Below are 15,000 nucleotides of genomic sequence, written 5' to 3' on the forward strand. Positions count from 1 at the left end.
GTTGGCGCCGTTATCCAAGGTGCTGTACATAGATTGTGTGCCACACACACACACACACACACACACACACACACACACACACACACACACACACACACACACACACACACACACACAGTATGCATGTCTCCAGTACTCTAATGTTCCAGGGACCCCCCCAGAAGCAAAGAAGTGAGTTAAAAACATTCAAGGATAGAGTTATTGAACGAAGAATATATATTCAAAGGTTTGCGCCACATTTTCACGATTTTACAAAAAATAGCAAAGATCTACATTCTACAAGCTCGAGCTTTTAGATCTGCTATTTCTCAACAGCCACAGCGTAACGTATAATGCTTGCATAATGCATAATGAATGGGTTAAGTCGTGTGATTGATCACAGTGAGGAAGGTGTGAATTTGCTTCGAGGCGTGCTGTGCGCGTGCGTGCGTGTCTGGTAATTAAAATAAAGTATGAGGCCGTCTGTCTCCATAAAAGGCTGGATTAGAAGACACGTCGCGGTGCTACACTTTAACCCATTCTGACCTGAGATCAGATTTAAAAAAAATGTCAGTCGTTCTTTCGATTTTTCAAAAATAGCAGACCTACAAGCTCGTAGCGCGCCACTCGGTGGCGCGCTATGAGCTTGTAGATCTGCTATTTTTCAATAGATAAAGCATAACATGATGCTATAACACCAACATGGGTTCCCGTTCAGAATGGGTTAATCCACAAGCAATATCCAGTAGTATCCATCACTACCTGTCTGTGGAAACGACAGGATAGCACATGTTGGAGAGATAAGAGAGAGAGAAACATGAGGTGGATAGAAATGTAGAGTTAGAAAGATAAAAGACGGAGACAGACAGAAATATATTACTGTGTGGTGTGTGTGTGTGTGTGTGTGTGTGTGTGTGTGTGTGTGTGTGGGGGGGGGGGGGGGGGATTTGATTTGTAGAGACGTCCACAAGTTCGTTCACGTTTACAATAAACTGCATATAGTGTATATTTCTTGGCCTAAACTTCCTAGGATTTCTAGTGCATCGTCATTGGGTGTTCCCTGAACACGGCTTGTTTTAAACAAAATAAAGTGGAGCTTTCAACATCACACTATAGCAGTTATACTGCACACCGAATCCCTTAAAACAAACAATGGAGGGAGGCTCTGCATGGGGTATATAAACACGTTTGGCTAATGTTTCCCTCACGATATCATATTGTATGGATGCTGGGTTGAGAATTTCAAGCACATTTTCAAATGCCCACATTATTTGGACCAGAAACAATGATAACGAGATGATAATATGGTCCCGTCCCTAACTTTAACAGTTGTTCCAGCTGAGCTGGCCATACCAGGTCGTTTTGTATGTGCGTGTTGCTGCTATAGTGTGAACAAAGCATGTGTGCGTGCGTGCGTGCATGCTGTGTGTGACAGCATGTGTGCGTGCGTGCATGTTGTGTGTGACAGCGTGTGTGCGTGCATGCGTGTTCCACCCACCTACAACCATGATGTTGAGCTCGAACCCTTGCTTCATGGCCTTCCTCCTCATCTGCTCCAGGATGGCGTCGATGCCAACGTAGGTGAAGTCCACCTGGGGAGGGGGCTTCTCCCCCCCCCCGCCGCCGCCGTGCAGACCCCCCGCCACGCCACCGGGGGGCGACAACACCGCCGCGTCCGCCGCCACCGCTGCCTCCGACATGACGGGACCGCCGCTGTAGCTGGGAATGACCTCTGACCCTGAGGGGAGACGAGAGAGAACGGTGGAGGTGAGACACAGTCAGTATGAGACGACAGACAGACAGACAGACAGACAGACAGACAGACAGACAGACAGACAGACAGACCCGCGACTGGAACATGCATCTCTGTTTGCACTGCAGTGTGTTAGCAGAGTGCGAGTCATGCTGTGCACGTCACATTTATTATGAACCACACACACACACACACACACACACACACACACACACACACACACACACACACACACAGGGACAGAGGTCGCGACAGCATGTACGGTTGGTCTGGAGTGAACACACACACACACACACGAAGACACAGACAAACACAACACACACACGGTACAGGAGATCTCTCTCCCCCTCACCGGGGCCTCCCATCTCCTCTCTGTGTCTTACACACTAAGCCCAGTAAACCCCCACATCCCCCCCCCCCCCCCACACACCCATCCTGCACTGGCTGCCTGACAATATATATGAGAGAGAGAGAGCGAGAGAGAGAGAGAGAGAGAGAGAGAGAGAGAGAGAGAGAGAGAGAGAGAGAGAGAGAGAGAGAGAGAGAGAGAGAGCGAGAGAGAGAGAGAGAGAGAGAGAGCGAGAGAGAGAGAGAGCGAGAGAGAGCGAGAGAGAGAGAGAGAGAGAGAGAGAAAGGGAGAGCAAAGAGCGAAAGGGGAAGTGAGAGAGAAAGAGAATGAGAGTGCAACAGAGACAGAGTGTGCCGTGTGTGCGCACTGGCTGCCTGACAATATATATATGAGAGAGAGAGAGAGAGAGAGAGAGAGAGAGAGAGAGAGAGAGCAACAGAGACAGAGAAAGAGTGAGAGACACAGACTTACAGAGTGCTTTGTAACCCGACTCCTCTCACAGCTAGCATGGATTATCGCCGCTGCACGTGCACTTCATACAGCATGTGTGTGTGTTTACTATGAAGACAGGCAGTTGTCATGGATAGGCACACACACGGCGCACGCACAGACACACACATGTGCACACACACATTAAATACCTCTACCTACTGCACTCGATGCACATGGACATGGACGTTTGTATTACTAATACTATACAACATTGTTGGACGCCAACATTCTAGATTGGATTCTAAGTTCAAATCACTCATCACTCCAGTCATCCTAACCCCAAACTGAAGCTTTCCCCAATAGTAAACCTAACTATCTTCCATTTCAACAACTATGTGTATTGCTCAAATACTAATATACTTGTGGGGACATGATTTCACCCTCACAAGTATAGTCACACACACACACACACACACACACACACACACACACACACACAGAGCATGGGCTCCCCTCGGTGAAGTCGAGGCAGGCTGCCAAGAACTTTGAACCGCGGTTTGGATTCCAGCAACGAAAAAGCAACAAAAAAAAGAGGAAGAAAAACTCACTCTGCCTGCAAAGAATCACACGACGACACAGTGCAGAGCAGGGGGAAGAGCAGACGACACAGTGCAGAGCAGGGGGAAGAGCAGACGACACAGTGCAGAGCAGAGCAGGGGGAAGAGCAGACGCAGAACTACGTCCAAATTGTGTGTGCGACCGTGTGCGTGCATTCTGAATGAACGCTAGCGTCCCTAATCTATGGGCGTGAACATTCAGCCGATCTACAAGCTCACTACACGTCACCGATCTACAAGCTCCTACAACACCACCTCATTTAGCATCATACAGAGGGAAAACGGAAGGGGGCCGAGCACAGAGCCCTGGGGGACTCCAGACAGTCATTCAGGGGGGGGGGGGGTCATTCCAGTGAGGAACATCACCGTCCGACTGCGGACAGGAACTCCATGACAGCTGCTTTTCACGTAAACACGAATCCCGCCATTTTTTATTCTGCTTCTGCTTTTACTATATACACCACTCGTTAATGATCTTCCCTCCCTCCCTCTGCAGTCTGTGTGTGTGTGTGTGTGTGTGTGTGTGTGTGTGTGTGTGTGTGTGTGCAGTGCACGATTAAAAGTGCTGGGTCAGTGAGGGTGTTTATGGGGCAGACTGACAGACAGACCCTCCTACCTACCGGTTTATATACTATGGAGGCTGAACTCCTGGCCTCTCCTCAACCACTTCCCCTTCCTGTTCCAGAAATCAGTCAGCAGCTTTACCACAGGAGGAGGAGGAGGAGGGGGGGAGGAGAAGGAGGAGGGGGAGGGGGAGGAGGAGGAGGGGGGGGGGGGGGGGGGGGGGGGGAGAAGGGCCTCTCTCTACTGTAACAGCCAACAACTGTACTGTAACACACCTTCCTGCTCTTCTAGCATCTGTACAGCATCAATATTTCACCACTGGGAGGATTCCATAGTGAACATGAGCAGCACAACAACAGTCTAATGTCATTGTACTCGCTGGGAAAATACGCTGGGGTTGTTGTTGCGCCTCGACTTCTCCGTGAGTACAAAAATCACCTGTGTGAACTGAGTGGTGCAAATTCCCCCCCCCCCCCCTCTATCTCTCTCATTAGCAGGCAACAATGCAGCACTATCTCTCTCTCTCTCTCTCGGTTTCTGGCACACAAACAAACAAACACACGGTTGACACAGACATTGCTGTTCCTTGGAGTGGTTGCACCACTCAAAAAAAGACCACGCAGGTCTCGTTGAAAATGAACTATAGGTGCGTTTTAAATCACTGCCCGTTTTAAAGGACCCAATACCAATGACCACTGGGAGCTGCCCAGTACAACCACGGTCTAATACCATTGACCACTGGGAGCTGCCCAGTACAACCACGGTCTAATACCATTGACCACTGGGAGCTGCCCAGTACAACCACAGTCTAATACCATTGAGCTGCCCTGCAGTACAACCACAGTCTAATACCATTGACCAATGGGAGCTGCCCAGTACAGCCACAGTCTAATACCATTGACCACTGGGAGCTGCCCAGTACAGCCACAGTCTAATACCATTGACCACTGGGAGCTGCCCAGTACAACCACAGTCTAATACCATTGGTTAGCGCTGATGTGAGACAGTGGGAAGGGTCGGCCACTGCAAAGGCCCACACACCAGACAGCACGGCTCCCTATCCTAACCCTATTCAAAACCACTATACAAAGAGCATCTGTCCGACATTTACAACGATAAGTCTCATCAATGGTCTCCGTTTAGACAACTTGAGACCCCTGGTGTAATTGTGAGGTCAAGGTGTTATTGTAAGGTCACCCGGAGAGGATGTTGAAATGGTAAATCTCTGGCGTTTAAAAGCAGAGCCAGTCTGTCTCGCTCAGGTCAGTCTGTCAGCTCGATTGACCGGGAAACATTTACCAAGACCATTATCTCGCTTTCATGATCAATCTGTGCCATTAATCAATCTGCGTGCGTGCGTGCGTGCGTGCGTGCGTGCGTGCGTGCGTGCTGACTGAGAAGAAGCCTGGAGGTCTGTGTGTCTGAGCATTCATTCCAACAAGCTGTCTGCTGTGTTTTTAGCCACTCTTCTCTCTTTCTCTCTGTGTCCTGGTGTCGCTGGGCAAGCTCCTGTTTGTCTCTGCAATGTGAACAACCATAAAGCTTACAGTTAGAGTCCCCTGGGGATCTATACACGGCTAATGTTTCCATCATAAAGCGTACAGTTGGACCGGGGCCCCCTGGGGCTCAGTAGTCTGTCCTACACTGCTAATGTTTCCATCTATACTCCAGATGGAAATACGTTGTGAGCTTGTCAATGTTCCTGTCTACATGGTTTGCCCCACAGTAGGGATGCTATAGTTTATAAGTTTAAGTGGCTGTGTGTGTGCCTGCATGCGTGTGCATGCTTGCATTCGTGCGTGTGCTTGTATGCTTGAATGCGTGCATGTGTCATTTGTTTTGATTTGTTTGTGATTTGTAGTAGATCTCTTCTGGGGTACCCTGCCTGGCACAGCACATTTTCAGATGGGGGTCTCATGTCATTCTGGGGCCCCCTGAGCAGAACACTAAGCTACAGCCGGACAGCCCGTCTAGAGGCCAGAGGAGGAGGGGACGTTTGTGCATGCGTTGCGTTGCGTTGCGTGGCGTTGTGTGCACCCTGGTTACCAGGACGGTGGAATCAAGGCCGTTAAAGAGCCCTCTAACGGTCGTTAGCTGAATAAACACCGCCAATATGGCCGGGTCAGAGCACGTGTACACACACTACACACAGCTTGGCGTGCGCACACAGACACTCACACAGCTTGGCGCGTGCGCACGCACACTGTGTCACACACACAGTCTGACTGTGGAAACCTTCTATGTCCAAAACTGCATACTTTTCAGGAACTACAGGTACTATTCGTGTTTACAATGCAGTTGTCTGATGCCACTTTTATACTGCCTTGATTGACAGTTGACATGGGTTGCCATTTGCGGGTTGCCATGTTGGCTGGGTTACACTTAGCCACAAGCTCTTGGTAATACTCGCCATTGGTTTACTGCCGGTAATTATAAATCCCACCAATAAATGGGTGTCTCCACTTCCAACTAAGTTCATGAATAGGGCATCGATGTGAGCTTGTAGATTTGTAGACAGTCCAATAAAGTCAGGAGATCAGTCAGGTGGAAGGTGTGGGAAAAAGGTTGCTGAATGCACCCGACAGCCTGCTACTATGGTGCTAAAAATAGTCTATGTCTCGATCTCCTTTTCAACAACAAGACCGCTGCTATACTGCGGTTGAACGCCGACCAAGCTTGCTCATTCGGCTTGCGACACTTCCCTACAACTTGTGACCCAACGTGACAGCGTATACCCACCGCCCAATCAACAGTAGGCAAGTGTCAGTATCAAAATTAGGCCAATGGCGCGGAAACGGTTAAGTACCTCAAACTCTTCCACAATTCCACTCATTTTAACACCGTCCATCGTTTGTGGTCTAAATTATCTAAAAATAGGGCCCAGTTTTCTGATAAAAACATTATATGTATTTGGCTGTGGACCCTCATCTCGCATTCTGTCCGATGTACCCCAAAAGCAAATATTTGAGTTAAACGTGAATATTCAAAAATGTGCAACATTTTTCACACTTTTTTTCTAAAATAGCAGATCTACAAGCACTCTATAGCACAGAACAAAGTGACACACTATGATGAGCATGTAGATCTGCTATTCCAAACATCCACAAACCTAACACAACAAACATGAGAAGAGTTTTTAAAGCTGAACACGATGTGGTTGAGAACGTTGATGATGTCATCTCATCCTCATCAATCACACAACGAGAACAGGAAGAACGTCCAAATACCGGCCTCGTCCCGACCAAATATAGACCTCTACCCCGGGCCAAAGAGGACACGCCAAATATGTGGACACACCGTGTGTGTGTGTGTGTGTGATTGTTTCAAAAATGAAGTCTTCAGAATGAAAAATAGACAAACTCAGCTTCGCTTGTAGGCTTCCACCTTTCAGCTATTTTTGGGGACATATTTATGGCCATTTTCCAATGCCGTCCCAATTTTTCAATGTCCACACGAGTACAATATTGTGTGTGCACATGTATGCACGCATACATGTGCCTGCATGTATGTGTGCGTGCATGTTTGTTAAAGTTCTCACGTCTGAAGCATAGGGTCGGGTTTCAGTCAGGCTCTGTCACCTTTTGGCTGACAAGCATAAAAAAAGAAAAGAACCCGACCACAGCACCAACAGTCATCCATGCACATCAAACGAACCCTGCAGACTGCTCCAGATCAGAGCGTCTCAGATGGGAAATGGCTTTTAAAACGCAGCCTGGGGTTTCTTAAGCCAGTCGGGGCTGTCCTATAAAAGTCAAAGATACGTGCTAATTGAACGGCAACAAGGGAATCGGAGCCTTCTAATTAGTTTCTTTTAAAGAATGGGCTTGGCGCCACGCTTAATGCGAGTCCTCCTCAAGAGGAAAACCCACTCTTTGTACCCTGTCAGGTCCTTATAAACACCACCATGCTCAGTGTTGTACCCTTTCAGGTCCTTATAAACACCAACATGCTCAGTGTTGCGAGTCTGAAGACTTCAGACTTCACCTTAGCCCCCCCAACACGTGACTTGACCTAGCATTGACGACCATGCAGTCTTATGAAAATAATTCTAGCACGTTATTTTAGACCATAGTGTTGAATTTGGCAGCAAATTTAGATTTGAATCGACTGAATCTACAGTTGTTTTTTGTCGACAAAAACAAAAATCATTTTTGCGGGCCTTGATGCCGTCGTAATGGAAGATTTTTTTTTTAACGATTTCACAACGTGTCGCGCTGCGATGATTGTTTAGACTGATGATCGGTCCTTGGTTTACCTGTGATCCTACATCACTGAGGCACCACACTGTCTCAATGCATTCAATGTATTACCTTGTGTTTACCTTGGTTAGGGTTAGTCGCTCTCAAATAGTAGTGTCTGCTATACTGTATGCCTAAATTGTAAATTATATCCTTTTTTAACTACTCTCAACCTGGCGTACCCATTTGGGCATGTCATTAAAAAGGTGCAATATTTCCAAAGTTCTATCTACAAGCTCGCCATGTGTCATGTTACGATGCACTGTGAGCTTGTAGGTGGGGATTTTTAAAGAAAACGATAGCATGTTGTGTTTAAATGAAAATACATTCTGTTTTAAATGTTCTCAAACAAGCAGTTTAGTAGGTCGGGGAGGCTTATTGTAGCTATTGGCAGAGGACGTCTGTGTCTATCCCATTTTCAACGCACCAGACCTCTGGGAGATGGATTACTGAGGGACATCAGCTATACTTAAAACACCTACCATCAGCTCCCACTACTTACAACACCTACCATCAGCTCCCAGTACTTAAACAGATTAGTAAGTTACCCAAGCCTTGCTACTCATACGCTGAGTTGGCAGTGCCCGGGATAGAACCCAGAACCTTGTGATCCAATGCCAATTGTTTTCAAATCGATTAGTAAGCCTGGGACGGGACCCAAAGTTCTGGTATCGGTCACTCTGTGGTGCATTTAATTTAAAAGAATAGTTCTGGTTTCATTAAAACACGTTTAAACTCTCTGGATGGAACCGGCAGCGTCAGTGTGACTCCGTAAGAAAACGACAGAAAAAAAAAAGATATTTTAGTATAACAGGGAAAGAGTCCCTGGAACCTCAGCATGATCCTGTTTTCAATTACAGACAATAAAAGCGTGACTCCAACCCTCCCATCCCCCAAAAGAACCTTCCCATCCCCCCAAAAGAGGTCTTTTCCAGCGGTATCAGATCGCTTTGCTTTCTGTAAATACAGTCAGCATGTCCCTAAACACACACACACACACACGTTTGTACTATGCTTAGGAGGACATCAATATTTTTTTGTGATCTGCTATGTTAACGGTTTGCAAAAAGCACACACACACACACACACACACACACACACACACGACAGAGGAGGCGCCAAACCAAGGACAGAGCGAGACAGTGACGAGGAGATGAAGGAAGTCAGCAGAGATGAGAGTCAACTCCAAAGAGAAGGACCCTGGCGTGGAATACATACTGTGTGTGTAGAACAAACCCAGTTCACAAGGAGAGGAGAGTCAAATAGCCGATCTACAAGCTCACAAAGCGTCTGTGCCACGCTGTGAGCTTCTATACATCGGCACATGCTCGGTGCACGCAAGCCCGCGCGGGACTGTCGTGTGACGAGAGAGAATAAACAGGGCTTCAGTTGATTTATTGGTGTTGTGGCCCAGGGGCATTCCTCTGTTAACTGCCACCAGGCCTGTTCTGTTCTCTGTACAGCACACACAGAGACACTGTACAAACACACTCTACTGTACATGGCAGCCTTCACTGCGTGTGCGCAGCACTGCATGTGTGCAATGCATGCATTCAACATCCACTGCACGTGCGCATGCATTCAACATCCACTGCACGTGCACACGTTATACTGTAGCACTTTCCTAAGTAACCAAAGAAGTTTGGGTGACGCGATGCATATCCCTGATTCAATCGATCCATCAATCAATGTGTCACCACAAGGTGAAGCCAAAACATTCCACCAAAGTCTTTCTAATATGAGCTTTGAGAGTGGCAGGGCCTTAGTTCCACTGAGCTTTGAGAGTGGCAGGGCCCTAGTTCTGGCCAAAGTAACCCCCCTGTACAAAAAAGGGAGCAAATTAGAACCCGGCAACTACCGCCCTATTTCTATTCTAAGCTCCATCTCGAAAGTGATGGAAAAAATAGTCTATGAACAGGTTGAAAAGTATCTTGCCACTAATAAATTGTTGTACGAGTTCCAATCTGGTTTCAGAACATCCCACTCCACTGACACATGCCTTCTCTATTTGAGCGACCACATCAAACACGAGGTGGATGCTGGAAAATACTGCGGCATGGTCATGCTGGACCTCCAAAAGGCTTTTGACACCGTGAACCACTCCATACTGGTTAACAAGCTTAAAGCTATTGGTTTTGATAGCACATCAGTGAGCTGGATGCAATCCTACCTGGAGGGGAGAGAACAGATGGTGGAAGTGAACGGAACACTGTCCCCCCCCCTCCCAGTGAGCTGTGGCGTCCCACAAGGAAGCATACTAGGGCCTTTACTGTTCCTAATATATGTAAACGACATGACTTCAGCTTGTGACTGCAACTTGTTCCTGTTCGCAGACGACTCAGCACTGCTGGTCTCGGACAGGAACAAACTGCAGGTTGAAAAGACCCTCAGCTCTGAACTCGGTAGAATCTGCACCTGGCTCGCTGATAACAAACTATCCTTACACCTGGGAAAAACTGAATCCATTCTCTTCGGATCAAATAGTAATCTCAAAAAGGCAGATGGCTTCTTGGTTAGAGTTGGTGATGATATTATCACACGGAAGGATCAAATTACCTACCTAGGTTCCATCCTGGAGGCCAATCTTTCCGGTGATAAGATGGCCACCAACGTAATCAAAAAAGTCAATCAAAGAACAAGATTCCTCTACAGGATCTCCTCACTGGTCGACAAAAACACCTTGAAGACCTTAACAGGAGCCCTTGTACAAGGTTTCTTTGACTATGCATCCACCTCCTGGTACCACAGCACCTCAAAGGCCCTTAAAACAAGGCTCCAGACCTCCCAAAACAAACTGGTCAGGCTCCTACTTGGCCTCACCCCCCGAACCCACCTCACCCCTGCCCACTTTGACAGGCTGGGATGGCTTAGGGTCGACGACAGAGTACAGCATCTTGCAATGGGTCTGGTCCACAAGATTAGATACACCACCAAGATACCCATGTACCTGTCTAAATACTTCCTTAATGTAAACGAAGTCCACACCCACAACACCAGAGGGAGTGCAACAAACCATGTACAACCCAGATTCGGCACAAACAAGGGACTAAATTCTTTTCGCTCCTATGCGACCAAAATGTGGAACGCCCTACCAACAGTCATTAAGACATGTGAATCCCTTGGCTCCTTCAAAACTGCTCTCAAAGGGCACCTACGGATGGCTGCAATTCGAAACTGGCCTCTGTAAAAGCTGAATTTGTATCTGGATTGTACTATGTTTTTGTATGGACGTGGTGTTGGGTGCCTGCACATATGCACACATGGCATCAACGCATGGTGTTGTGTGCAGGCGCCCTACACTCTGTCTTTGTACTATGGATTGTACTATGTTTTTGTATGGACGTGGTGTTGGGTGCCTGCACATATGCACACATGGCATCAACGCATGGTGTTGTGTGCAGGCGCCCTACACTCTGTCTTTCGTTTTCTTTTCTTTTATCCCCCTGTTCCCCTCACTGTATATATACTTTTTTTCCCTTTTCGCTTCCTATATGATGAATTCCTGTTCTGTTCTTTAACTACATAGAAGTGTCTATTTGTTTGTCTCTAAATGTTTTGATGAATTGAACAATGTGGACCCTGTTGTAAACAAGTGTAAGGCTTAATTGGGTCGTCCACTCACAGTTAACAGTCTTTGTATTGAGTTTGTGCTTGAAATGTACTGTAATTCTGCAAACTGTTAATAAAGATTTCAATCAATCAATCAAAAACCACTGAGCTTTGAGAGTGGCAGGGTCTTAGTTACACTGAGCTTTGAGAGTGGCAGGGCCTGGCCTTAGTTACACTGAGCTTTGAGAGCGGCAGGGTCTCCAGAGTGCAGTAAATGCAGTAGCAATATGCAAGCCAGGGTACGGTTCGGTTCAATAAGACATTTTAATTCAAACCAACCAAACTCACTAGTGGCTAATTTACACCAAGAACAAGCTCCCACACTCACTAAACTCAGTAACGCAGCGAGTGCGAGACGCATTGTGACGCACGGTTCGACACTTGTCGCTCAAAGCATAACTTGATCTCAAGTGTGTACGAGGTCAAATGTTTGACCTGTGCAGGAGTGTTGATCCTGACACCGGGGTGAGAGGTCACAGGTCAAGCTCCCGGTGTCACTCTAAAAAAGTCCAGATGAGATGCTAAATTACTTTTTAACCCTTTCAGATCACATCCAAGTCATACTGTTCAACTATTTAACAATATATGCAAAAACTAAAAATGTACATCAAATTTACAAAGAAATTACATCACAATGTCTTCCTGTAAACCAAAATATGATGTGTGCTTAAATGTACTGTGTGCAATGTCATGACATCCAGCCATAATATGGTAAATGGTGCATTTATAGTTATACGTATAGAGCCTTTATCCAAGGCGCTTTAGATAGATTGATGTGCATTATTTACATTCACCAATTCATACACTAATGGCAGAGGAAACCATGCAAGGCACCAACCTGCACATCGGGACCAATTAGGGGTTCAGTGCAGGGGGGCAGTCAGACAGATATTTTGTGAAGCCACTAAGGAAATGAAAGTTCATATAATGGCCTGTTGTGGTCATTGGACCCAGAAAAACCCATAACCCCAGAAGTCCATGTATTTGGACCCAACTTCACCTAGACTTTATTACCTTAATAAACATGGTCATGAATACTTTCTTCTTCCAGTCACTAGTTTAACGTCTCATTTCTAATGTCATAATATTCTTTTTGGAATATTATGGTCCCATTAATTAAAAAAATGACCATAAAGTCGCGTATGTTCTGAGGGGCGTGGCTACCGTTACAGTCTATGATAGGGATTCCCCTCCCACTCGAGTCAAAATAAAAACCAACTAAAAACCAACGGAGAAGAAGGGGGGGAAGTCCCGCCTCGTTGTCTGGGCCAGCCAATGGCCAGCTGGGCCAAAACGGATCTAGAAAGATGGCGACTTCCATTGCAAGGACTGACAGGCTTCAATTTACGTTCATGTTAGACCCGGGGAACGCTTTGTCCATATTTTTTACAGTCTATGGTTCAGTGTCTTGCTCAAGGACACTTCGACACCAACTCTGGGGGAGGCCGGGATCGAACTGGTAACCTCCGATGGTTCCCATCCGGCTGTTCTACCGGCCACTATACCGCTGAGCCATATATACTTCACATTATTATGGCACTCCGACTCGTCAACGTTCAAACCACTGTACAGATAAAATTCAAATATACATTAACGTACGGTACGTGTAACAGAAGTTACTCATCTGGAAACGCAGCTTCACCATCGGACTTCAACCACATGAAGCCTAGCATATCCCTTTGCTGGTCATGTAAATAAGCAAACAGGTATTTGGTTATTAGTGTCAGACACAAGATAAATGGACTCCTTCACTAAAAACATCTTTACGCCGATGGACACAAAACCTTTTTACGAGCCAAACATCTGCCTCCTCCTCGTCCTACGTTTACATTCCCAGACTACAGAGAGAGAGAGAGAGAGAGAGAGAGAGAGAGAGAGAGAAGGGGACAGATGGAACGAGAGAGAGAGCGAGAGAGCGAGATGGAGCTAGAGAGAGAAATCAGCAGTCCAGTTTCATGAAGGGATGGGACGATAATCGCTGTCGTTTATCGTGATAGAAAAATAATCAAATTGCGGATATTTAAATATATCGTTAATCGCAATTATTTTTGCAGACAATAACCGTGACGTGTAATTTTTCCCATCCATAGATTCATGTAAGCGTTGCCATGTTTTATCAACTTTTTACTGACGCTTCGTTGCAAAGACAAACGCATGGCACGTGCTAAACCTTCAGCCTGCTTAACAGACGCTCGCACAGCGGAAACAGTCAAACAGCCGATGTACAAGCTCACAATGTGTGGCCCCGCCACGCATTGTGAGCTTGTAGATCGCCTGTTTTCGCCATGCAACACCCTTGCGCAACCGAGTACAGCTCCTCAGCCTTCATTCTGCGTGGAGGGACGAAAATTGGACGGCTTCCTGTAGGGTTGGCTTTAAAGAATGACTTGGAGACATTTTCTTGGAGCTTTGTGTTACTTTCCCCCCCCCCCTTTGGTTTTTCCTTTCTATTTGCCATTATTCCCTGATGTGAAAGAGGAGAGGAGACCATAGCGGACCCTGGTGTAGCCTCAGCTGGCTGGAACATGCTGCCATAACACACACACAATGGCCCCGATACACACCATTAGCTTTATATAAAGATATGAATATTATATAACACTCAGAAACAATGACCCCGATACACGCCATTAGCTTTATATAAAGAACCGCACCATGATCAATTAGGTGCTCTGGATTATGTGGGGGTCCGGGGGGGGGGGGGGGGCCTGGTCCGCACAGCTGTTTCCCACATTCTCCGAAAGGGAATCCCCCCTCAAATGAAAGAGGGACATTGGAGGGGTGGAATCTCCCACCCCATCCCATGAACGAGGAATAGTGCAAACATGGCCTCCTGCTGTTGTTCTAATAAAGACACAATGTTTGTGTTCCCAGCCTGCAGCCATGCTACACTATACCTCCCTGACCCAGCACAACTCCTTAATACTATACGAGTACAGGACAGGTCTGCCATGTGACCCAGCAAAGCTCCTTAATACAACGACTACAGGACAGGTCTGCCATGTGACCCAGCACAACTCCTTAATACTATACGAGTACAGGACAGGCCTGCCCATGTGACCCAGCACAACTCCTTATTACTATGACTACAACAGCCCATGTGACCCAGCACAACTCCTTAATACTATGACTACAACAGCCCATGTGACCCAGCACAACTCCTTATTACTATGACTACAACAGCCCATGTGACCCAGCACAACTCCTTAATACTATGACTACAACAGCCCATGTGACCCAACACAACTCCTTATTACTATGACTACAACAGCCCATGTGACCCAGCACAACTCCTTATTACTATGACTACAACAGCCCATGTGACCCAGCACAACTCCTTATTACTATGACTACAACAGCCCATGTGACCCAGCACAACTCCTTATTACTATGACTACAACAGCCCATGTGACCCAGCACAACTCCTTATTACTATGACTACAACAGGCCATGTGACCC

At 46.8% G+C, this 15,000-nt stretch overlaps 1 protein-coding gene across 6 annotated transcripts in view; it reads right to left on the bottom strand.

Annotated features, from left to right (window-relative positions):
- LOC308324283 (septin-9-like) overlaps positions 1–15,000 on the bottom strand; it is a 188,070-nt gene that overhangs the window by 18,463 nt on the left and 154,607 nt on the right. For all 6 annotated transcript variants that reach the window (XM_080776285.1, XM_080776284.1, XM_080776287.1 and 3 more), the window contains one exon: positions 1,478–1,717. In XM_080776285.1, coding sequence (XP_080632411.1) covers positions 1,478–1,717 — 240 coding nt within the window. The remainder of the gene's footprint in view (positions 1–1,477; positions 1,718–15,000) is intronic.

This window comes from Protomyctophum bolini (assembly GCF_963924005.1).
Source record: "Protomyctophum bolini genome assembly, chromosome: 11".
NCBI lineage: Eukaryota > Metazoa > Chordata > Actinopteri > Myctophiformes > Myctophidae > Protomyctophum > Protomyctophum bolini.